Source organism: Ursus arctos, unplaced genomic scaffold, assembly GCF_023065955.2.
Source record: "Ursus arctos isolate Adak ecotype North America unplaced genomic scaffold, UrsArc2.0 scaffold_30, whole genome shotgun sequence".
NCBI classification, from domain to species: domain Eukaryota; kingdom Metazoa; phylum Chordata; class Mammalia; order Carnivora; family Ursidae; genus Ursus; species Ursus arctos.
In genome coordinates this window covers 31,468,553-31,494,946 of record NW_026622986.1, presented here as the reverse complement: position 1 = coordinate 31,494,946, position 26,394 = coordinate 31,468,553, and the positions used below count along the sequence as shown (strand labels likewise).

The 26,394-nt window shown below is 40.2% G+C and overlaps 2 protein-coding genes and 1 long non-coding RNA gene across 3 annotated transcripts in view; 2 read left to right on the top strand and 1 right to left on the bottom strand.

The window, feature by feature from the left end:
• FBH1 (F-box DNA helicase 1) overlaps window positions 1-15,636 on the top strand; it is a 111,056-nt gene extending 95,420 nt beyond the window's left edge. The window contains exon 23 of the transcript XR_008956503.1: window positions 15,012-15,636. The gene's annotated coding sequence lies outside the window, so the exon portion shown is untranslated. The remainder of the gene's footprint in view (window positions 1-15,011) is intronic.
• Window positions 1-17,469, bottom strand: part of IL15RA (interleukin 15 receptor subunit alpha) — a 59,842-nt gene extending 42,373 nt beyond the window's left edge. Inside the window, 2 exon segments of the mRNA XM_057304630.1 lie at window positions 17,076-17,289; window positions 17,291-17,469. Coding sequence (XP_057160613.1) covers window positions 17,076-17,289; window positions 17,291-17,392 — 316 coding nt within the window. The 5' untranslated portion in view covers window positions 17,393-17,469.
• On the top strand, window positions 17,058-26,173 carry LOC130542151 (uncharacterized). The gene is made up of 2 exons (XR_008956504.1): window positions 17,058-17,359; window positions 18,036-26,173. It is a non-coding gene; the product is annotated as an uncharacterized LOC130542151 (long non-coding RNA).
• Window positions 26,174-26,394: the final 221 nt, after the last annotated feature.

Below are 26,394 nucleotides of genomic sequence, written 5' to 3'. Positions count from 1 at the left end.
TGTCCCATAGGACCCTTAGGCTCTGTTTACCTTTTTTCAATCTTTTTTCTTTCTTTTTCTCAGACTTGATAATTTCTATGGTTTCCATCTTCAAATTTGTTAATTCTTCTTCTACATGTTCAAATCTGCCTTTGAATCTCTCTAGTGAAATTGTCATTTGAGTTATTGTACATTTCATCTCCTGAATTTGTTTTTGATTTCTTTTTAGGTGTTCCCTCTCTATTGATATTTCCATTTTGTTCATACTTCATTCTCTTTCACTTACTCCAATCTTCCTTTTGTTCCCTGAACATCTTTAAGACAGGTGTTTTAAGTCTTCGCCTAGTATATCTGCCATCTTGTCTTTTTTCAGGGACAATTTCTGTTGATTTATTTCTTTCTTTTGACTGGGTCGTACTTTTCTGTTTCTTTCTATGACTTGTGACTTTATTTTATTGAAAACCGAACATTTGAATCTAATAATGTGGTAACTCTGGAAACTAGTTTTGCCCATATCTCTGGGTTTGCTGTTATTTATTTATTATTTATTATTTATTTATTTATTTATTCTTTTGATTGTTGCAGGGTGTCACTGTGCCAAAGGTCAGCCTGAGGTATAATCTTAAGGTCTACTCAGGTCCTTTCTAAATGTTTCTCTGAGCTTGCGTGGTCACTTTCTATTTTTCCCTGAATATGCAGTTTATGAATGTCCGAGTCTTTAATGTCTGGCTCCCAAAAAGAGGAAAAAAAGAAGGGGGGGGAAGAAGGGTGCTGGCTCTCTAAATCCCCCTGGAAGTCACTTCACCTGGTTTTGGAGGGGCTTGCAACAATAGGGAGAGGTGCAGCAACAATGGCTTCCCACCTCTTTGGCAGCATGTCTGTGATCAGAAGCACCAATCAGCAATCACAGCACGGATCCCTGATATTTATAGGACAGGGTCCTTTTTGCCCTGCCCTGGCTCCCGCAAGCTGTGTGCAGGCTGCTCCAGGAACACATACGCAACTGCCTGCCATGTGGCTGGGGGTGGTGGATGGGTGGCTGCTCCTTTGTAAAGAGCTGAAACTGACCACTGTTTACCTTCCAAGTCTCCCCTGGAAGTTGCAAGCTTTCAATAGATTCCAGATTTCTAAAATAGTTCTATGAGACAGCTTCAGCCAGTGCCACCATTGTCCAGGTGAGGAAACAGATTCCCTATACTTTCTACTCTACCATCTTCCCAGAATCCTAATTCACCCGACTGTTTTGAATAAATTCTACACAGATGGTTTTTCTCCTCAGCACTTCGATGCTTTCTAGCTTTTAGTATTGGTGTTTTATTAAAAAACCCACCGTGTGTCTATTGTTTCTTTGTCAGCAATTTGTCTTTTCTCTCAGGACACTTAAGATCTCCTCTTTGGTTTGGGACTCTGCAGGGTCATCACGGTGGTTCTTGGTATGGGTTTCTTTTTGTTTATCTTGCTTGGTGGTGGTTCCCAGATTTGATCTTTGGTGTCTTTGATGGCTTTGACATTTCTGGAAAATACTCAGCCATTATCTCCTTATGTCCTCTTCATCATTGTCCCTATTACCATCTTCTGGAACCCCAATCATGGTCCTTATTCTATTTGTCTTAGTTCAGGCTGCTATAACAAAATACTATAGACTGGGTGACAACAAATATTTTTTTCTCTTAGTTCTAGAGCTTGGAAGTCCAAGATAAGGTGCCAGCATGGTTGGGTCCTAGTGAGGGCCCACTTCGTGGTTTACAGACCACTGTCTTCTTGTTTATTCTCACATGGTGAAGAAAAAGAGACCTCTGGGGCTTTTCCTCTCCTTATAAGGACACTAATCCCATCATGGTTGCACCCTTATGACCTCGTCTAAAAGGAATTACCTTCCAAATGCCCCACCTCCAAATATCATCATATTCAAGATTAGGGGTTCAACATATGAATTTGGAGGGATACATTCATCCCATAGCTCTGTCCTTCATATCTTTAAATTATCTGATTCACCATCTGTTTCTCTGTGCTATACTCTGAGTAATATCTTCAGACTTATCTTTTAGTTCACTCATTTCTCTTTAGCAGGCTATAATTTGATTTTTAGTTTCTCTGTGGATTTTTTGAATAAATGTTTGCATGTTGATAATTTGCAGTTGATTAAATCCACTTAGTGCTGACAAGTATTTTACCAGAGTGAGTCAATAATCAGTTACAGAATTTGTATTTGAGAAGGTTGGCTGTTTCAGCGTCCCCTCCTCTCAGCACCCTCTTCCTCTTCTGTACATGCCTAAAACACTTCTTATAGTGTAAATCACAAATACAAAAGTATATAAAATACATAAACAGCTTAAGGATTAATTATAAATGAAGACTCATGTATATGCCAATCAGCTTAAGAAATAGAATATCACCAGTAACTTAGAGGCCACTTGAGTGCCTTCCCCAGCTGCATGCCTCCCCTTTATCTCCCCAAGAAATGAACACTGTGCTGATGTTTGTAATAATCATGACTTTGCTTTTAGTCCCAAATAATATAGTATCTACTTTTTATGTTTCTGAATTTTTATAAGTTGAATCATGTTACATATATTCTTCTCTACTATGCTTCTCACACAGTGTTATGTTTTTTATTTATGTTGATGCATGTAGCTGGAGTGCATCCACTTTAGGTATTAAAGTATTGTATGGATATTCCAGTTCATCCATTTTTACTATTGTTAGACATTTGGATTAGTTCCAGTGTTTTTGCTATTACAAATAATAACGCTAGGCATTTTCTTGTATTTCTCTCTTGGTGCACGTGAGAGAGTTTCTCTATGGTATTTTCTTAGCAACAGGGATTGCTGGGATGTAGCACGTGCACATTATCAATTTTGCTAGATAATACCAAATTGTTTTCCAAAGTGACTGTACCCATTTACACTTCTACCAGCAGTAGGTGAGGTATTTTTCCACAACCTTGCTAACATTTGTCTGTCTTAATTTTTGTCAAACTGGTGTATGTGACTTGGTATCTCATGGGACTTAATTTGCATTTCCCTGTTATCAGTGAGGTTGAGCAGCTTTTGATGTGTTTATGAACCATGTATGTTTTTGTTTTTTTTTTAAAGATTTTATTTATTTATTCGACAGAGATAGAGACAGCCAGCGAGAGAGGGAACACAAGCAGGGGGAGTGGGAGAGGAAGAAGCAGGCTCATAGCAGAGGAGCCTGATGTGGGGCTCGATCCCATAACGCCGGGATCACGCCCTGAGCTGAAGGCAGACGCTCAACCGCTGTGCCACCCAGGTGCCCCGAACCATGTATGTTTTTTAATCAATAGCATGCCTGTATGTTTTTGTCAGTTTTTCTATTAGGTGTCTTTTGTTTCTTATTATATTTTTTGTGTCCTTCTTATACTAATTTTTTTGTTATTTGGTTAAGTTACAAATACCTTCTCCCAGATAATGGCTTGTCTTTATTTTCTTTTTGGTGCATTTGGATGAATAGAAATTTTAAAATTTGAATGTAGTGAAATTTATCAGTGTTTTACATTTAAGATTAGAGTTTTAGTGTCTTACTCCAGAGGTTTTCCCTAACTCAAGGTTATAAAGAGATTCTCCTACTTTTTCTTCTAGGAGTTTTATATTTTTGCCTTTCAAATTTGAGTCATTATGCAATTGATTTTTGTGTACGATGTGAGAGAAGAATACAATTTCTTTTTTTCCTTCCTTTTTTTAAGTAGGCTCCATGCCGAGTGTGGAGCCCAACATGGGGCTTGAACCCATGACTGTGAGGTTGAGACCTGAGCCAAGATCAAGGGTTGGATGCTCAACGAACTAAGCCACCCAGGCGCCCCTCAATTTCTCTTTTTTAAACAAAGATAGTCACTTATTTCATTAAGGTTTATTATAAATATTCATCTTTTTCAGCTCTATCATAAATTAAGTTTCCATATTTTGTCTCTATTTTGGCTATTCTATTTCGTTGGTCTATTTTTCTATCTCTACACCGTAAGTTAGGTAGTAAGTCCTAATACTTTATTAGATATTAGAGCAAGAACCCCTTTCATCCTTGTGTTCTTTTAACATATTTTCTTGGCTATTCTTGGCTTTTTGATATGAATTTTAGAACCAATTTATCAATTTCCACAAATAATCTTGTTAGTATTTTTATTGAAATTTAACCGAATCCAAGGATAGAGGTGGGGAGAATTGACATCTTTAAGATATCGAGTCTTCCTATCCAAAAACAATGTATATCTCTTTACTTATTAAGTTTTCTTTCAAAAAGTTTTATGATTTTCTAGATAAGGGAGTAATGTATCTTTTGTTGATTTATTCCTAGGTACTTAATTTTGGGCAGGGAGGTGTGCTTTGTAAATGTCATCTTTTAAAAATATGTATTATCAAAGTGCTTTGCGCAGGTACACAGAATACTGATTCTTGAATATTGACTTTTAATTCAGTAATCTAGCTCAATCCTTAATAATTTATCTGCAAATTATTATGATGGGATAACAGTCATATGTCTGAGAATAATGAGAGCTTGAAACATTCTTTCCCAATCTATAATGTTTGTTTTTCTTGTCTTCCTATATTGGTTTGGACTTCTTGTATAAGGTTGAAGAGGAGGGGTTATGGTGTGAAACGTTGTCTTGTTCCTGTTTTGAAAGTGAATCTTTAGGTTTATTGATTCTATTTCTTCTTGAGTTAGTTTTGGTAAATTGTTTTTTTGTTTGTTTATTTTTAGAGGGGGAAGGGGCAGAGGGAGAGGGAGAGAAGAATCTTAAACAGGCTCCACGCTGAGTGTGGAGCCCAATGTGAGCTCGATCATGACCTGAGTGGAAATTAAGAGTTGGACGCTTAACCAAGCAGGCATCCCAGTAAATTGTTTTGTTTTGGTTTTAAATAAGGATTTGTCATCTACGCTATCAAACTTATTAGCATAAAGGTATTTTAAATATTTTATTTATGCCCTCTTTTACATGCCTAATATTGTTTGTTTATGCATTCTCTTTTATTCTTGATTAATTCTGCTAGAGGTTTTTTCATTTGAGTAGATATTTTTAAAGAACCAACTTTTGGATTTTGTGCATCTCTCTAATGTACATCTGTTTTCAGTATTATTTATATCTGTTTTTATCCTTATCGTGTTGCTCTTTCTACTTCTATTGGACCTATTCTGCTTTTTAAAAAAGATTTTATTTATTTATTTGACAGAGAGAGAGAGAGTGCATGCGAGAGTGGGGGTGGGGCAGAGGGAGAAGAAGAAGCAGGCTCCCTGCTGAACAAAGAGCCTGATGAGGGACTTGATCCCAGGAGGGTCCTGGGATCATGACCTGAGCTGAAGGCAGACGCTTAACTGACTGAGCCACCCAGGCGCTACCCCTATTCTGCTTTTTTATAATATCTGTAGTTGGATGCTTAGCTCATAATGTGAAGCTTCCCTTATTTTCTAAAGTCGGTACTTACAGCTCTAAGTTTGCAGAAGATGGTGTTTGGTGCTTTTGTTTTGTTTTGTCCTAGTTAATTTTCTAGTAATTTTTTTTCTGACTTGTATTCCTTGTGGTCAGATAGTAACTATCATTTGAAATGAATCAGGGCTGATTTTATGGCCTGGCAACACATAGTCAGTTTTTATAAATGTTCTCTGTGTGTTTGAAAAGAACATGTATTATTCAGTTAGACGTAGTGTTCCATATTTGATCAAGCTTGTTAATTGTTTTCACAACTTTTGTGTTCTTACTGATTTATTTTCACATTTGATCCATCAAATAGGTATGTTAAACATTTCCATTATGATTGTATACTTGTTAATTTTTATGATAGTTCTGACCATTTTTCACTCGTATATGTTGAGGCCGTGCTTTAGAACTGTTACCATTCTGTGTTAAGCGACCTATCTCCATGTAGTGATTATACTAACCTCTCTAACATACATCCATAATAACATGGAGATGTGACATCCACAGCCTTCTCCCCAGCAATACAAGAACCTTAGAGATGCTTTAATGCCATGATCTGTTATTATTTTCTCTTCCTTTGAGTCTTTATTTCACTATCTTTCTTAAATGTCAGTTTTGTGCGGCATAGACTTCTGCATTCGCTGAACATCCCACTGCTGTTGTTGAGTATTTGGCCGTCACTCAAATTTGCAAAGCTTTGTTGATTTTTTTTTTTCTTTAGAGTTAGCCAGGGAAGCCATCTGGGTCTGAAATTTTTTGTTAGAGTTGTTTGAAACTACAACTTTAACCCTCTAAGATCTAAGACAACTCAGGTTATTCCTGAATGGGCTTTCGTATTCGTGTTTCAATGAATTTGTACATTTTACCTCAGTGGTCATATTTACAGACATAAAGTTATTCATAATAGAACTATATGACCCATCGGATATTCGTAGGATCTGCAGTGGTGTTCCTTTTCCTTCCCAATGTTTCATTCCCAATGTAATTCATGTTGATTCATTTTTCTTCTTGATCAGTCTGGTTAGAGATTTATAATGTTATTGATCTATTCAAATAACCAGCCATTAGTTTAATAGATATTCTCTATTTTTCTGCATGCAATTTCATTGATTTCTGCTCTTATCATTATAATTTCCTTCCTTCTGCTTAGGGTTAATTTGTTCATTGTTGTCTGGTTTCTTCAGGTAGAAGCTTAGATCACTGATTTGAGACTTATTTTCTAATATAAGCACTTAATATTTTCTTCCTAAGATCTCTTTTAACTGAGTTTCACAAATTATAACTTATTTAAATGTATTTTTATTATCATTCAACTAAAAACATTTTCTGTTTTCCCCTTATCATTTCTTCTTTGACCCATAGGTTATTTATAAGCGTTTTGTTGAATTTTGACATACCTGAGGATTTTCCATATACTTTTCTGTTAAGGCATTCTAATTCAATTCCATTGTGGTTACAGGACATATTCTGTGTAATTTCAGTGATTTGGAATTTGTTGAGGTTTGCTTTATGGCCCACAGTATGGTCTCTCTTGGTGAATGTTCCATATGTATTTGAAAAGAATGTGTCATCTGGTTCTTGGACGGGGGTCTTCTGTAAATGCCGGTTAGATTAAAGTTTTGATCTTCTCTATATTTACCGTTTTTTTCCCTTTTTTTTTTTTTAACTGAAGGAATAGTGTTAAAGTCTTTAACTATAATCCTGGATTTGTATTTTACTTCTTTCAGTTCTATCAGATTTACTTTATGAGTTTTGAATCTCTGTTGGGTAGGTGTGTCTTCTGGGTGAATTAACCCCCTTATTATGTAATGTCCTTCTTTATCCCTGGTAATATTCCTTCTTCTGATGTCTGCTTTGTTTGCTATTTATACGAATACTCCAGATTTCTTCTGATTATTGTTTGCATGGTATATCTTTTCCCATCCTTTTTCTTCTAACCTATCTTTGCCTGTATGTTCAAAGTTGCTATTTTGTAGTCAACATATAGTGGAGCTTTTTTTTTTTTTTTAATTTAGTTGAAGAATCTCTGTGTTTTAATTGGTGTGTTTAGATCACTTGTATTTAATGTAATTATTGATGTGGCTGGATTTAAGCCTACCATCTTGCTTTGTGTTTTCTATTTGTTCCATCTGATCATTGTTCATGTTTCCTCTTTCCTGGCTGCTTTCGGATTAACTATTACTTATTTATCCCACTGTATCGTCATCATTGGCTTATTTTACGTACCACTTTAAATTATTTTTAGTGGTTTCACTAAGGTACACTATACATTTTTATTTTATCAAAGGCTACCTTCAAATAATATTACAGCACCTCACCTACAGTTAAGAATTCTACCAATGCTACTTAGAATTTCTCCCTCCCATTTTTTTTTTTTGCTGTCATACACTTTGCTTTTATATATTCTATAAATGCAATACTTTGCTATTTTTGCTTTAGACAGTCAGATATTTTTTAGAGTGATTTAAAAGAACAAATATATTTTATTTGCTTCCATTTTAATCATTTCCGGAGTTTCTCTTTTTATAGATCCAAGTTTCTGTTAGGATTATAATCCTTTTGCCTACAGAACTTTTTAAAGTGTTTCTTAGAGTGTGAGTCTGCTGGTGATGAATCCTTTCACTTTTTTTGTCAGAGAGTCTTTATTTTGCTTTCAGTTTTCAAAAGATAACTGATTATCCTGGTTCTAGAACTCTGGCTTGACAGGTTTTCCTGTTTTGTTTTATTTTAGCATTTTAAGGATGTTGATTCATTTTCTTATGGCTTGAGGAATTTCTGATAAGAAGTCTGCTGTAATTCTTATCTTTATTCTTCTGTGTGTAATGTATCTTTACTTCATCACAGGTTTTCTTCATCTTTGCTTTTCAGTGCTTTGAATACAACGTGTTTAGTTGGGAGTATGTTTTGGGTGGGAGAGGGGTGGGCATTTATCCTGCTTGGTGTTCTCTGAGCTTCCTGGATCTGTGGCTTAATATCTTTTATAAATTTGGGGACATTCTCAACTATTATCTCTTCAAATATTTCTTCTGCTCCATTCTCTTTTTTTCCTGGAATTCTGGTTACACATATATTAGACCATTTTCTGTTGTCCTATGGCTCTTGGATACCTTGTCTCACTTTTTTTTTTCTCTCTCTCACTTGTTCTCTTTGCCTTTCTGTTCGAGTAATTTCTACTGACCTATATTCAGGCTTACTGATTCTTTCCTTGGCTGCATCAAGTGTTCTGATAAGCTTGTTGAAACCTTTCTTCATCTCTGTTACTGTTTGTTGGGTTTCTTTTTAATTTCTAACATTTCCATTTGATACTTTCTTAGAGTTTCCCTCTCTCAGCTGAAATTCCCCATTTGTTCAGAAACACCGTCCATCTGTTCCACCAGAGCCTTAGTGGTTAGTGGTATTTATTTTAACTGCTAGTCTCATAGTTCTGATTTTTGGGTCATCTCTGAATCTTATTTATTGCTTTGTCCCTTGATGATGGGATTGTGTTGTTGTTGTTGTTGCGTTTTTGTGTGTCACATAATTTTTGATTGAATGCTGGACTATGTGTATAGAACTGAGGTAAGTAGTATTTATGCTTGAAAATGGGAAACTTCTTTGGTGAGACTGACAGTGTGGGGGGATTGAGTCGGTCTAGTCAGTTGTTGAATTGGGTTTGGATTTGGTTGTGCTAAGGTTGCCTCAGAACACCATTGGCTTCAAATTCCTGTAGTGTTATCTTGTGCTTAGGTTGGGTGCTGGAGGGCCAGAGGGTTTTTCTGTGTTCCTAATCAACCCTCATCTTTCGTCCTTCTCTATGTATCTAAACCCCAAGAAGCTATCTCCACACTTCTGCCCACCACACCCTCAGCGGGTGACTGCTGTCCTTGTTACTTGGTGTTTGCTTGCCTGGAGGTGGTGGGGTCAGGAGAAGTTTCTGTTGTCCTAGTCCTGCCAGTCTTAGGCAGGCCCTGTGTGTCTGGCTCTTGGGTTTGGGGCTTTCAGTTATAGTGCTCCTTACTTCCTTGCAGTCAGCTTCTCCCCTGGATCTTTACAGGTTTTGTGTAGGAAAAAGCTTCCTTCCCCTTATCCCACAGTATGGACCTCTAGTGGTGCTGGTATAGGATCCTGAGCTAGGGCCAAGTATGAGTGGGTTTATTTCTGGACTTGCTATTTTGTCCCATCGATCTATTTGCTGTTAATCGTGATGCCTATACTACACTGTGTTGATTATTGTAGCTTTATAATAAATCTTTGTTAATCATTTTCAAAGTTGAGTTTGGTCCCTTAATGAATTTTAGAATCAGTATATCAGTTTCTACCCAAAAGAAAAAAAAATCCTGTTGAAAGTTTGATTGTAATTGCATGAAATCTATATAGATCAAGTTGGGGAAGAAGTGACATCTTAATAATATTGAATCTTTTTAATATCTATACGCACAGTATCTCAGTTTATTTAAATCTTCAGTAATTTATCTGAGAAACGTTTTATAGTTTTTGGTTACAGATTTTGTACATTTTTTTTGTCAGATATATTCCTAAATATTTCCTGGTTTTTACGTCAACACAAATGGTGTTTTTTTTCAGTATTTTCTAATTTTTTCAATTTCTAACTGCTTGTTGCTAGTATTTTATATACTGATCTTTGTAAGTTAACTGTGTATTCTGCAACTTTGCTGTGCTCACTTATTCTAGGGGCATTTTTGTAGATTCCGTAGGATTTTCTATGGAGATGATCCTGTCGTGAGATTATTTGAGTATATTTCATGATTTTGTTTTACTCACTTTGTTGGCTTACTAACTGTAATTCTTTCGATCATGTGATTTTGGTGGTTGCTTTAGGGTTTATGGTATATATCTTTACCTCATCACAGTTCTCCTACAAGTGACATTACGCCGCTTCACATACACAGTTTAAGAACCTTAAGCATTATCCTTCCATTTCTCTTTTCACAGCCTTTGTAATATTGTTGACATACATTTTGCTTCTACATATATTACGAACACCAAAATAGATTTTTTTTTTGCTTTAAATAGTTATTACATTTTTTTATTGGGTCTGGATTTTAGTAGATATTTGCTCTGTATTATTCATCATTTCTGGGTGTTTTGTAGCAGGAGGATTTTTCAGATTATCTACTCTGTCATTCTGCTGGTGGTCTAGCAGATTGTGAACAGGCCTCGAAGAAAGATAATAATTGGTATATGAATGCACAAGGATATCGGTATACTGAAGCCGGCCCCATCTGCCACATGATGGCCCGTTATTTACCCTGCAAAGCTAGACTCTCTCATCAGGACACTGGAGATAATACATTTGATTGTATCAATAACCTTTCTTTCTAGAGATCCCAGTCACTTCAATTATAATTTCTCTCTATATTTTCTCTTAACATTGTTCCTTAGATATTCCAAGTAAGCAAGTGTTGCCTTATTTACAGATCGTGAGCTCTTTGGAGGTGGTGAACATATCTCAAAGTTCTCTGGTACTCCCACAGTGCTAAGCCTGGTACGTGATGGGTGCCTTCTGGGGGTTAGTGGCTTATGAATATACAGAGAGAAATGGATGAAATAATGTAAATAGTTGTAAACTTGAGGTTCTGGGATTTTAGAAACTCTTAAGTAGACAAAAAAAAAAAAAAAAAACCCCACCCATATAAAGTTCTAGTGATCATAACTGAAGTCACCTAAATAGTGTGTAGGGCCACACCTTTCTCTACTTTGCAGAACTTGTGAACCAGACTTCTTTATCAAGTCGGCTAATGCAGTGTAATATAGTAAGTATCCTTGGCCTAGTCTCATATCCAGAGTTCAAAAGGTTTCGTGTTAGCATGCCCCTCCCATCCTTTGAGGAGAGTCAGAATCCATTCCAATATTTTTTTTCTCTTATTCTACCATTTCTATGTCTACAGCATGCGAAGTGTGGTAGGAAGTATCAGATGTAATTTCCCCCTCAAGGAGCTCGCTGTGAGCTGATGCATCGAGAGCAAAAGGCCCCGATGTTCACAGCAATGCATTCTCCTTCATTATTTTTCTAGCTGAAATGCCAGCCAAGCCAACACGTTCATTTCCTTTTGGCACTCGCTGTGAGTACGCGCTCTACCCACGCCATAATCTCTAACTCATCAATCCTGGTCTTTCTCTCTCAGGCTCCTTAACTGAAATTCCCAACCCACCTTTTGTGTGGTAAATGAATTCGTCTTGGTTGGGGTCCTTCAATATTGATTTATGAGGGCTTGGAGCAGTTGAGTGCTATAGGCTACAGAGCAAACAAAAGGGAAAGAATGAAATACACTCTATGCTTGTAAGACTCAAGAGGAAATCTGCCCCTTCCCCTCTTCCTTATTGAGACTGTCTCGGCTCAGGATTTCATCACCATTTACAGGAACTGTTGCAAAAGTCTCCAACTTGGCTGCCTGCCTCCAGACCCTCTTGACTACAGTTTACTCTTCACATTCTTTACAAAAGTAATCTTTCTACCATGAAGGTCCAGTAATGTCCTTCCTGCCCAGAGACCTTCAGTGGCTCCCTACTGCTCAGAGGAAAATCAAGTCTTTCCTAGTAGAAAACATTCAGATAACATCAACCATGTATAATGAGTAACAGGGATATGACTCTGAGTATATATACTAGGGGATTTTATACATTTATTTACGTAGTTACACCCTATTTAGTAAAATCAATTTGGCAAAAGTGCTTTAGCCCAAAACAAGTTCGTTGAAGTACTGATTCGATTGAAAATGAATATCCCCAGAAGCATTTCTGCCACCTTTTTTTAGACTTCGAGGAGTTTTCCCTTGCCCTTTTTGCTCTATATAGCTTATTTTCATCCAGTTGTTCCTACTCTGTGCTTTTTAGAACATCGGACATTTTGAAACAACCTAAATATCCAGCCTGTACACAGCTCTAGCAATGAGGAACTGCTTAAACAAATCGTAAACTATAAACTGTATGTATAAACTAGTATAAAACGTACGCACGAATGTTATCTATGGTGACTTTATAGTTCTATAACCCTAAATTGGTTCCACTTTGCAAAATTATATTATAAAGTCATGAAAACATTGCCAAACAAGATCTGCTGCGATTAGTTAATGAGGAGATAATGCTAAGCGAAATAAGTCAAGCAGAGAAAGACAATTATCATATGGTTTCACTCATTTATGGAACATAAGAAGTAGGAAGATCGGTAGGAGAAGAAAGGGGAGGTAAACAGCAGGGGGAATGAAGCACGGGAGACTATGGACTCTGAGAAACAAACTGAGGGCTTCAGAGGGGAGGGGGCTGGGGGATGGGATAGGCCGGTGATGGGTAGTGAGGAGGGCACGTATTGCATGGTGCACTGGGTGTTATACGCAAGTAATGAATCATAGAATTTTACATAAAAAACTAGGGATGTACTGTATGGTGACTAACATAACAAAAAAATATTATTGTAAAAAAATGGTTCTGAAAAACCCCAAATTCTATAACTTTTTTGAGCTACTTCTTTTGTAGCTTTATTTTCTTTTTTACAAAGTCAATTTAAATGATGACAGAAAAATAAGAAAAGGCAGACAGCTACACACACACACACACCCCATAGTGTCTCCCTACTTAATGATAGCTACTTCTAGATCTTCTAGTAAAAACTGAATAATATGAGGCACATTATTTGAAAGCAACTTTATGCAGTCCTCCACTGTTGAACATTTACGTTGAGTTCAATAAATCCCATAATTTGTGCATTTAAGTTTTTATGACTTTTTTTGCTATGAGTAGCAGCACAAAACAATAATAACTGGATAAATTGATCTGAAATAGAAAATGAAAGGTTTGGGCAAAACTCCCCAGAATTCTGAAAAGTGGTTTTAAAAATGTTTAAAGACACAGAAGTTGTAAAACCACCCCAAAGCATACTAACACCGTGTACAACAGAACCCAGGTTGGTGAGGTGTATTTATCTTCAAACAAATCCTCATCTTTAGCTGCTTTTGGCAAATTATCTGCAGTCTTTCAGGTTGTGAGGATCTTTAAGAAGTAAATTACTTCTTGTGTAAGATGATGGGTTTCCCCTCCAAAAGTGGCTTTTGACTAAGAACAGATAACAGCAATTTGCTGTGTCTGCTAGCACTGCAAACTAGTCTCAGAACATATCTGAGACTGTATTATTTGTTCTGCTGGTGATGAGGAATGGGCTTCTCTCTATAATTTCTGATCAGGATCATAGTACCAAGTAGCAAATTTAATAATTTGTATCCACTTCCCTTCCAAGCTCATTCAGAAACATTAGGTGCAGACTGTTCTGTTAGCCCTTTGTTCATCTTTACCCTATAACCACCTTGTCTTGATTACTGTTACCTTAAAGTAAGTCTCAAAATCAGAAGTGTTATTTCTCCCACTCAGAGAAAGTTGTTTTTCAAAGTTGTTTTGGCTATACTGGGTCTTATGCATTTCCATGAGAATTTTGGAATCAGTTTGTTAATTTTTACAAGAAAGCCTGCTGAAATTTTAACTGGGGTGGGGGTGGGGGGAGCAAATGATTACCTATTGATTTGTCCAGTCTGTGAGTATAGTGTATGTCTCCATTTGTTTAGGTCTGCTTTAATTTCTCTCAGCAGTGGTTTGTGGTTTTTAATGTACAGTTCTTTCTCATCTTTTGTCAGATTTATGCATAAGTGGTTCATACTTTTTAATGCTATTGCAAATGATGCATATATTTTTAAATTTCAACCAATCGCTCATTGCTAATGTATAGAAATAGAATTGGTTTTCACAGACTGATGTTTTGTCCATGGTGACCAACACGTATATGAACATCTGATGTTCAAAATAGGTGTGAGAGCAATTCAGCTGAGATCGTCTTTTCAACAAATAGTGCTGGGACAGTTGGATATCCATATGCAAAAAAAACCCCAAACCAAGCCAATATGGAACTTTCAATCCACACTTTATATTATATAAAAAATTAACTCAAAATGATTCACAGACAGAAATGTAAAATCTTAAAGGTATAAAATATCTAGAAGAAAACCTTTGTGACCTTGAGTTAGGCAAAGATTTCTTAGCGATGACATTGAAAGTATAATACATAAAAGAAATAAACTGAACTTCATCAAAATTAAAATTTTCTGTTCTTCATCAGACACTGTTTAGAGAATGCAAAAACAAGCCACAGACTCTGAGAAAATATTTGCACATCGTATCTGATAAAGGTCTTGTATCCCAAATATATAAAGAACTCTTGAAACTCAATAATAATTCAGCAACTCAATTTTTAAAAGGGCAAAAGGTGTAACCAGACACTTTACCAAAGAAGATGTATTTGATGGCAAATAAGCACATGAAAAGATGCTCAACATCATTGGTTATTAGGAAAATGCAAATTAAAAACTATGAGGAAAAAATACAAGAGTCCACTACACACCTATTAGAATGGGTACAATTAAAGAAACTGAACACACACACACACACACACACACACACACACAGTTTGGTAAATATATGAGGTGATGCATGCGTTAACTTTATTGCGGTAAACCTTTCACAAGATGTACATATACTAAATCATCGTGTTGTACACCTTAAGCTTACATGATGTTATATGTCAATTATATCTCAATAAAGCTGGAAAAATTTTTTCTAGGAAAAAAGAAAGAGTGACTCTACCAAGTGCTGATAAGGATGTGGAGGAACTGGAACTCACATACCGCTGGTGGGAATAAAAAGTTAAGCACGTGCATGTCATATGATTCAGCCATTCCGCCCTCACTGTCTCTACACAAAAGAAATGGAAGCCTGTGTCTACACAAAACCGACATATGAATGTTCATAACAGCTTTAAGTGTAACAGCCCCAAACCAGAAACAACCCAGACGTCCAGTGACAACCGAGCAGATAAACAAACGGTGTGATACGCATGCCATGAAATACTTCTCAGCAATAAAAAGGAATGAGCTATTGATACAAATTACAAGATGAAACATTCTCAGAACAATTACCATGACTGAAAGTAGCCAGACAAGGAAGAATACATATGGTATGATTTCATTTATGTAACATTCTAGAAATGGTAGCAAGTCCAAAGTGACTAAAATCCCATGGTGGTGGCCTGGGGGATAGGGCTGGTGGCAGGTAAGGGTTATGCAGGACAAGAGGAAACTTTGGTAGTGATGATTAGATTTACCTTCTTGATCATGATGGTCTCATGAGTGTATGTATACATTTACCTCCAAACGTATCAAATCATGTAATTAAATGTATGAAGTTTATTATCTATTATATCTCACTAAACCCGTTCAAGAAACACTAGGAAACACCAGGAGCTGCGGAATGGGAGCAGTGCCCTTGTGAGGTCAAACACGAGGCTGTAGGTGATGCGCTCTGGAGGTCCTGCCTGCAGAGTTCTCTGCACTTGCTGGGCTTGGACTAAAGCTGCGCCTCACTTTCACACGGTGCTGGTAGAGGTGCCCCAGTCGGCTGGCTACCGGGCACCCTGGCTAGGGACATGAGAGGAACTGACTGGGTCACCAACATAAGTCAGATTCTCAGATGTGCGGGGAAAAATTCATAGTCTCAAGGAAATAAAACTTGATGAAACCCTGCAGAGCTGCAGGGTTCACACCAAGCGGGCCTGCGGCAACTGTGGGCAGATGCCTCTGAGCAAGTCCTGGGGAGATAGCTCGCCCGACTGGGTGTAAATTATTGGGAGGCTTGCCTTAAAGCACACGCATGCACACACACACACACACACACACACACACGCACACACAGAGAGATCATGGGGTTAACTAACTCTTGGAGAATCTATGAATGGGCTTTAATGGGTCCCTGGACCCCAAATTAGATGCATGTGCATTCATGCATTTTTCTGGGGAGAGGGTTCCTAGCTTTCATCAGACCCTCAGATTGCTCCCTGATGATAAGAAGCGCCGACAAGGGTAAAGCCTCCTCCCTCCTGTCTAGCTACCCGGGATGAAAATCTATGAGTCACTCGTTGGGCTCTTCCTGCCGAGATTTTATCTATGCGACCTACGTTCATCTGGAATACACCAAGCCATCACCGACTTCATTTCTTCCCCCTTTGCCTGAGCGCGCCTATTCCAGGCAGCCCCAGCACTCCCGCGCCCTTCCACGGTTTCCTGCTGCTTAAGAATTTGGAGTGGCTTCCAGGTGCCGCAGGAACGCAACTTGCCCAACACCGTTTCTGTCCTCAGGGACGCAGTCTCTACCCCATCCTGCCATCACCCACTCGTGTTATTTGCTTTTGTTTGAGGGCAGAGACCAGGTCGATTTCCTCGCAGCCCTGCGGGTACTGCGTGCGGTGCGGCATCTACACAGCTTTCCTCGTCGGGCTCGGAGAACCGCCTTCACGCATTTCTCTAAACTGCTGTGAAACTCCCACCCGGAGCCGCCGCTGCAAACCCAGCGTCTTCCCTTTGCTTCGGAAATGGGAAGACGTGGAATTCAAAGCCTGGCCGCACGACTCCCTTCCCTGGATGACCCTGCAAGCTGGGGCGGGTCGGCTCTCGGCGCTGCCCTCCCCACCGCTGCCTGCACGTGTCCCCGCGCGCGGGCGCAGCGCCCCGTCCCCTCTGCCCCGCGGGCTCACCGCCCTTTCCCGGGCACCGAGTCGCGGCCGCTGCCACCCGCCTCGGGCGCCCCGGCCGCCTCCCCCGCCGCCCCGCCAGGGGCGCACGCCTCTCCCTACCCGGCGTCGCCGGCCGGAGCAGCAGCAGCAGCAGCAGCAACAGCAGCAGGGCGGGGAGGGCGCTGACCCTGCAGCCAGAGAGCCGCACCCGGGCCATGGCCCGACGCTCGGCCGCACTCCCGGCCGCCGGCCCCTGGGCTCGCAGCGGCCCCGACGCCCCGCAGCCGCGCGGGCAGATGCCGGACAGTCCCGGAGGAGGTGGCGGGCGCAGCTCCCGGGACTGGCCGCCCCGCGAGTCGCATTCGCTTTCGCTTTTCCTTTAGCCCCCGGAGGGCTGGGGAGAGGTAAGAAGCAGTGACAGATCCGTGACTCAGCATCCCCACCCCCTCCTCTAGAAAAAGCCCCGGCAGCCGTCGTGCCCCCCGCGCGGCCGCCCGCGTCCCCGGAGCGCCGCTGGCTGCGCGGAGCGGGGACCCGGACCGTCACCTGCAGAGGCCTGGGGTCCTTCCCCTCCTCTTCTCTCCTCGCCTCTGGGGACCCCAGAAGTCCACTTGGTCTTGTGTCCCGTCGCAGAGGGAGGCGGCCCCATCGGGAAGCGAACTCTTATCAGTGAGCACGGCTGGTGGGCGTTCACACCTGACTTCGGCGCCGGATCACTTCCCTGCGCTTGTGTCCGCCTGTCGCTCCGACTTGAGTTTTCCTAGTGTCCCTGCTCAGCCGGGCTGGCGGGCGAGTGCGCCGCGCTCCGCTGGTATCTCCGGTCTGGGTGACCGCGGAGGTGTCGCCGCGGTGTGGCCGGTCGGGTGTCCTGCTTCCTGTGCCGCCTGCTCGTGCCCGCTGCGCCTCTGGTTCCAGCACCGTGCCTCAGTCCAGCTGCGCATTTCTTCCCCGAGAACACGTCAGACAGTTGAAGGGGGCGTGGGAGGGAGGAGAAGGATGAAGGGCCTGACAGTTACTCCTCTCGGCACCTCAGTGCCTCTCTTTAGACGACTTCTACTCTGCCGTCTTCCTCTTTTGCAGGTGGGTTTTTTCTTTCTTTTTCGGGATCTCAAGTGAAGCCTGACTTTATTGAAGACCCGTCCGTAACGAGAAAGCTCTGGGTGCATAGTCAGAAATTCCCGGTTACACGAGTGAAATTAGGCAAGACGAGACCTCTCTGGGCTGCAGTCTGTTCCCTCCGTGGTAACATCTGGAATCACTATCATACAGTATCACAACCAGGAAAATGACCTTCATGAAGACCCACGGCCTGCAGCAAATTTTGTGGTTTTCCATGCATTCATTTGCGTGGGTAGTCAGCTCTACGCAGGGTTGTCACACAGGGATCCGTCTGTGACCACACTGTCAAGACGGCACAGGACCCATCACAAGGATCCCTCCCCCTCCTCTGTTACAGCCACAGCCGCCTTCCTCTCAGCCCCTCTCCAAGCCCTGGCCACCACGGATCTGTGCTCCATCTCTAGGATTTTGTCACTGGAAGAATGCTTCTGAATGGAATCATTCAGTCTGTAACCTTTAGAGGCGGACTTTTTTCCTCCCAGTGTAGCTCCCTCGAGATCCCTTCAGGTTGTCCTATCAGTAGTTTACTCCATTTATGAGTAGCACTGATGGTTTCTTTTTTTAAATGTAGGAATCTCTGCCATCCACACTCCGACAGCCCTGTGCTTTACGCAGGCATTAGTTTCTAGAGCCTCCATAACAAAGCACCGAAACCAGGGGGCTTAACACAACACGAACTGAGTCTCCCAGTTCTAGAGGCCAGCAGGGTTGGCACCGCCATGCTCTCTTGGAAGGCTCTCGGGCAGATCCTTCCTTGCCTCTTCCAGACTCTGGTGTTTGCTGGCCATTCTCATGGTTCCTGGGCTAGTAGGTGGATCTTTCCAGTTCCATGGCCGTCTTCTCCCTGCATATCTTCACGTCATCGTTCTTCTGTGTGTGTCCGTGTCCAAATTTCTCCTTTTTATAAGGATACCAGTCATATTGGATTAGGACCCAGCTACCCTAAAATAATCTCATTTTAACTTGATGACCCCTGTAAAGACATTATATCCAGTAAGGTACTGGGGGTTAGGACTTTAACATAACTTCCACCCATGACAATATGGTATTTTTCTTTCTGCAAATGGAGTCCAAGACCCATTTTCTCAGGCCAAAGGAAATTGAACTGACTGCAGAATGGCTGGATTCCTGATGTACAGTGTCTATACTTTGGGGTGAGGCAGGTGGCCGTTCCTTTGGGGGCTCCAAATCAGCATGTCCAGACAGGGGTGGGGAATGTGGCCAGCAGCCATCACTCAGAGCAGAGCTGAAGTTGAGAACAGTGCTGTGGGGTCAGGAAGGACAATGTCTGGTGGTGGGCTCTTCAGCCGTGGGCTGTCCTCTGTGGGGGGATAGATGGTGGACCCTTGGAGCTGGAGGGTAAGATGTCAGATTGTGTCACCAAGAAGGGGAGAGCTGGGGCTCAAGGCTAATGGAGTCTTTTCTCTCTTTCCCCTTTTCTTTCTTTCTTTCGCTTTCTTTCTTTCTTTCTTTCTTTCTTTCTTTCTTTCTTTCTTGTCTTAAACTTTTAAGTTCATATAACATGAAATTCACCATTTTTCTTAGTGTATAACTCAGTGGTCTTTAGTATATTCAAGATATTGCCCTACCATCCCCACTATCTAGTTCCAGAATATTTCTGTCACCTCAAAAAGAAACCCAGTGTGTTAGTAGTCACTCCCAGTTTCTGTTCTCCTAGCCCCTGGTAACTTCTAATCTACTTCTATCTGTGTGGATTTGCCTATTCTGAATAACTCATATAAATGTAATCATACAGCATGTCCTTTTGTGTCTGGTTTCTCTCAGCATAATGTTTTCGGGTTTTGTCCATGTTGTAGTGTATATCTGCACCTCCTTCCTTTTTATGACTGAATAATACTCCATTAGATAAATATTACATATTTTGTTTATTCATTCACCAGTTTGTGGATATTTGAGTTATATTCACTTGGGGGCTGTTATGAATAACTAAGGAGAGTAGCACCACCAGGAAATGGACGTTAATGGGATGCATAGACCTTATTCAGATTTTGTCAGATTTTCCCATGCATTCATTTGTGTGTGTGTGTGCGTGCGTGTGTGTGTGTGTGTGTGTGTGTTTGGTTCTATCCAGTTTTGTCATATATGTGGACATTCACATCCATGCTTTTGTGTAAAATGTTTTCATTTTAGTGACCTAGGAGTGGAATTGTTGGGTCATGTGGTAATTCAAAGATGCTTGAAGGACAGCAAGAAGACTGATGGGACCATGTAGGAAGTAGGCACAATAGGTTCTCAGAACGGGGGGTGATGCATTTCTAGTGCTCACCAAGTGATGATGTACTTGGCTGTGGCAGATATTGACTAGGAACTATGGGACCAGCATAAGGGCATCCAGCTGCTGCGGCTGCCTGGGGAAACCAAGGTGCACGGAAATGAGGTGAAGGGAATGAAAGGAAACTACTCTGCCCATAGAAGGAGTTTTGCTGAAGAACAGAAAACAAAAGCGAGATGTAAGAGAAAGAATTGCTTCTCAGTACTCAAAATATAAAGCAATCCCACTTCCTTATTTTTGTAAGTCGTATCATATCTGGCTCTGAGATCTACCTGCCAAGATCAACAAAAATCTGGTATCAAAGCTTGCCTGGTCTTGGGGAAAATCACCTCTTACTTTCTTCCTTGTGATGGTTCTTGGGAAGCAAAAATCGCCAAGAAGTCAATTCATTTCTTGATAACTCATCCAGATATATTAATCTGGAGTCTCATACCCATGACGTAATCGCTTTGGCAGTTGAAAAAATTATGCTACGAAATGGATTTTGAATTTTAAATATTTAAACATGTCAGAGTAGAGAGTTTAACAACTCTTTAAAGTTGTTCTGTTTTTGAACTCCAAGTTGTTTGGGTAGTTTACTTTTTAATTGACTTTGAAGCCGTATTCTCTCCAGTCTGCATTCTATTGGCCAGGTAGCTCTTTTCTTAGTACTTGTGCACGCAGAAAAGACAGCAACGAATGGATGTCATGCAGATAAAACAGCAGCACTGATAATTCTCAAACCGCTTCTCAGTCTTTGAGAAAAACTGAATTACATCCCCCCCACACACTTGTTAGAAGCCACTGTTTGCCACTATTATTTTGGCAATACCTTGTCTGCACCTCTCCTGCACAAGCCCTGTGGATATCCGCTTTTGTGCATATGGGTGAGAATTATGATGCGGAAGGGTTTTGTGAATATATGGAAAAGCTCAAAACCATGATACACCTGTCAGAATAGCTGTTTTTGTTTTCAGAATGGCTATTATCAAAAGACAAGAAATAACAAGTGTTGGTGAGGATGTGGAGAAGTAGGTACCCTGGTGCACAGTTGCTGGGAATGTGAATTGCTGCAGCCAGTATGGAAAACAGTAGGAAGTTTCTTTTGACAATTAGAAATAGAAGTACTGTAAGACCCAGCAGTTCCACTTCTGGGTATTTATCCAAAGAAAACAGAAACACTAACTGGAAAAGATATCTGCTCCCCCATGTTCACTGCAGCATTATTTATAATAGCCAAGATATGTAAACAACTTGAGTGCATCAATGGGTAAATGGATAAGGAAATTGTTTTACACACACACACACACACACACACACACACGGCAATATTATTCAGCCATAAAAAGAGGAGTGAAATCTTGCCATTTGTGAAAACATGGATGGATCCCAGGGGCATTATGCTTAGTGAAATAATACAGAGAAAGACAATGTATGATCTTTCTTATATATGGAATCTAAAAAGTAAAAAATTAAAAGAAATTCGATACAAAAACACTATTTGAAACCACAGCCCTGTGGCCCATCTTGATGGATATAAAATAACATTATATATATGAAAAGACACTATAGAAGAATAATGGAATGTAAAAAAGTGTTTTTTAGACAAAGTAACTGATTGCTTATTACGATGCAGAACACTCGTGTGTACATTAGGTAAAGATAGATTATATAGGACATTGTAAAATACTGCATAGAGAGAAAAAGAAGAATAGGGTAAAGGTGGATCAAGAATGTTTTATGGGAAAGGTGCAGCTTTAAGTATATTCTCATTTGAGCCAAGACATGAAGGAGACAAGGGTGTTTGCTGGGTGGATGACTGTGGGGAGGACGAATATTCCAGATAGAATAGACAGCCCATGCAGACGTCCTTAGCCAGAAGTGGTATGCGTGGTGAATTCCAGAGAGTGGCTGGCTGGAGTACAGTGAGCAAGGGGAGGGTATTAGCAGAAGAGATTGGAGGTATCATGGAACAAGGCTACATGGGGCATGTGTAAGGACTTCGGCTTTTGCCCTGTGTGAGATGGGGAGCCACTGTATGGTTTGAAGAAGAGGAGTGAGGCATTTGGAGTTTATTTTTTAAGGATCACTCTGTGTTGAGAGTAGACTGGGGGCCGGTGGAAGCAAAGAGACCAGTTAGAGGGCTCCTGCAGTAATCTGCATAATAAGTAAGGAAATAAACATTAAAAAATTTAAAAACCGAAATTAAATTTTGTATACTTCCCCATCCTTCAGTGGCTCTCCACTGACTTCGGTATAAACTCAGTATAAAATCATCACCAGTGATGAGCGGAAGATTCCTGATCTGGTCCCTTCCTCCTCTTACTCACATCGTGTATCTTATTACTACTGTACTTGTTATTTGAGTCACAAGGATGTTGAGCCTTTGTGCAGTTTCCTTTGCTGGGAATATCTGTCCCCACATCTACTGCAATTTGCCTGTCCTTTAAAATGCAGCTCAAGAACCTCCTTCAGAAAACAATCCTTGACCCCCTTTCCCTGTCTGGGGTCGGCCCCTCTCTGTCTGTACTATTATCACACTGTGTTGTAATGGTCTCTTTGCTTATTGTGGTTTTTACTGGTGGCTTTCCAACTTTATTGACCCGGACCTATTTTTCTTTTCTTTTTTTTTTTTTTTAAGATTTTATTTATTTATTTTAACAGAGAATGACAGCTAGCGAGAGAGGGAACACAAGGAGGGGGAGTGGGAGGGGAAGAAGCAGGCTCCCAGCGGAGGAGCCCGATGCGGGGCTCGATCCCAGGACCCTGGGATCATGCCCTGAGCCGAAGGCAGACACTTAATCACTGAGCCACCCAGGCACCCCCGGACCTATTTTTCTTAACACAACTCCGGTACACACTGATATATTCTTTGTAAACTACCTAAGATGATTGTAGAGAAAGTTGTCAGCTAAAAATGTTAAGTCCAAGTCAGGAGTTGAGAGTGTTGAGAGCAATACTAGAACCATCTATGATACCAAGCCAGAGCCATCTGTCAAGGCAGGATGCCAGAGCGCCAAGAAGATAGTTGGGGAGGCCCTATGAGCAGATGGTAAGAGAAACTCCACCCTACATAAGTTCCAACAGCTGGAACCAATGTTCCCAATGTTCCTGCTATCACTTCCTACAGTGAGACTACACCCAAATAAGATGAAATGGCTTCGTCTTCCACTCCCAATTACACCACAAGCATCCCCTACAGATCTTCATCTACCTAGGAGCCCAACTGGTCCTTCACCCATGGGATTCTTTCTTCCTCTTTACAGAAGATGGTCTGCCCTTACTGTTCCATTCCGCAACCCTTGCCTACCTTCCTCATCTCATCTCCTACTGAAGAGAACTTGGAAAAAGAGAAAAACCTTTAAAGAATCTCTTGCTTTCAGCTTTGTATTTTGTTTCTTCCCTAAATAACTAGGATAAAACCGAGGAAGAAAGGGAGAAAACCTGAGGGTTTCAATATTGCAAACCCAAGATATATCTGGAAATCTCAAACCCAAATGTCTAGAAGGGCCAGACAGCAGGGATGTTGAGTGGGAGACAAGAGAGAGTGGGAAGAAAGTGCTTGTAGACCGTAAGGGTGCAATGTGTGTCCAGTGTCACCAGATTTTCAGTTTTCAAAGAAATTTAAAAAATATAGATCCTTCCGTGAAATCTTCCAGTTTACAAATAGTGATTGTTGTCTTAGGAAAAAAAAAATCAAAACACCATGCAAGCCAAACAAAGCCCATTCCACAGTCTTTGCAACATCTAACATATAGTAATCTTTTATTCAGACAACTATTCAGAGTGTTGCCCGGGACCCCTGGGTGGCTCAGTCGGTTAAGTGTTGGACTCCTGATTTCGGCTCAGGTCATAATATCAGGGTTGTGAGATCAAACCCCCCATGTCAGGGTTCATGCTGGATGTAGAACCTGCTTGATTCTCTCTCTCATTCCCTTCTGCTCCTTCACCCTCCCTCTCTAAATATAAAATAAAAATAAAAAAGTAACTGTGTTTCTCTTCCTTCACCATGCTAGAAATCAGAAAGAGTAGTTTACAGGAATGAGTTTGAGTCATGAATTTTAAAATCTTAGATCTATGACCAATCATGGGATGATTGGTAGTTAACCCATAACCTCTTGGAACATTTTGCAAAAAGTTGGTGTTTTTTTTTTTTTCTGTGTGTGCTTTTTTTGCAGAAAGGATCCATAGTTTTCATCAGCTTTAAAAAAAAATCCTTGACCTAACCTGTTAAGAATAAAATGTCTATAAAATTATAAATATTGTAATTTTTTAAATGTGAGAATTTATGGATCTTGAGTTGAAACATAAGCTATTTATGAACTTAAAATTACTTTCTTTCTCTGGGGTTAGAGTTGTAGTTAGAGTCATCTCTCTCTCTCTCTCTCTCTCTCTCTCTCTCTCTTTCCCCCAAGTGATTTCTTCAGCTACATCATAAACAATGTATTAAAAAGCATCTTAATAATTGTGAAAATTGGAAATAATCCAAATGTCCATCAATAGGGAAATGACTGGATGGATTACGTAGCATGCATACAAGAGAATACTGTGTAGTTATAAAAAAACTTTTTTGCCCTCTTATTTTTTAAGATTAATTTATTATTTTGAGAGAGAGAGAGAGCGCGCATGCGCGCATGAGTGAGCACAAGCAGGGGTGGGGGTGGGGCAGAGGGAGAAGCAGGCTCAATCCCAGGACCCTGGGATCATGACTTGAGCTGAAGGCAGATGCTTAACTGACTGAGCCACCCAGGCGCCCCTCCTTTTTTCTTAAAGCACATTGACATTAAGATCCTATTTGTTTCAGGTGTACATCAAAGTGATTTGATAGTTTCATACATTATGAAATGTTCCCCGTGAGAAGTACAGTTACCATCTGTCACCATACAAAGTTATCACAATATTGAGTATAATCCCTCTGTGTACATTATACCCCTGTGACTTACTTATTTTGTAACCAGAAGTTTGTACCTTTTAATCAACCCTATTCACCTGTTTTTCCCATCTCTTCACCCCCTCCCCTCTGGTAACCAATAGTTTGTTTCCTGTGTCTGTGAGTCTCTTTCCATTTTGTTTTGTTTATTTGCTTCTTTGTTTTTTAGGTTCCCCCATATAAGGTAAATCATATGGTCTTTGTCTGACTTTGTCTGACTTCACTTAGCATAATACCCTCTAGTCCTATTCATGTTGTCACAGATGGCAAGATCTTTCTTTTTTATGGCTAAGTAATATTCCATTGTGTACACATACAACAATTTATTCACCCACAGATGGACACCTAGGTTGTTTACGTATCTTGGCTACCGTAAATAATGCTGCTATGCACACAGGGGTGCATACATCTGTGTGAATTGTGTTTTCATTTTCTTCACATAAATACCTGGAAGTGGAGTTGCTGGAATTCTGGTAGTTCTAGTTTTAATTTTTGAGGAACCTCCATACTGTTTTCCACAGAGGCTGCACCAGTTTGCATTCCCACCAACAGTGTAAGAGGGTTCCCCTTTCTCCATACCCTTGCCAATGTCCGTTGTTTCTTGTGTTGTTGATTTTAGCCATTCTGACAGGTGTGAGGTGGCATCTCATTGTGGTTTCGATTTGCCTTTCCCTGATGATCAGTGATGTTTAGTATCTTTTCATGTGCCTGTTGGCTGTCTAGACGTCTTCTTTGGAAAAATGTCTGTTCATGTCTTCTGCCCATTTTTTAATCAGGTTTTAAAAATTTTTTAAGTTATGTAAGTTATTTATGTTTTTGAATATTAATCTCCTTTTTAGAATTTTTGAAACATATTGTATTATCTGCTTTAAAAATTAAATTTAAAAATTCTCATGGGAATGTTAAACATCTTATTTTTAAAGCTGGGTAATTTTTTTTCAGTTGAAACATGGCAAGCCAACAGCTGTAATACAGTTTTGCAGATATGCTTTCCAGTGAAAGTTTACTTTGATCATTTAATTAGGGAGACTTCTAGTGTAAAGTAGCTGTTTTAAATAAATAATATACCTAAAGTAAACAGGCTTCTAAAATGATAATGTTTCCAACTAAATGAAAAG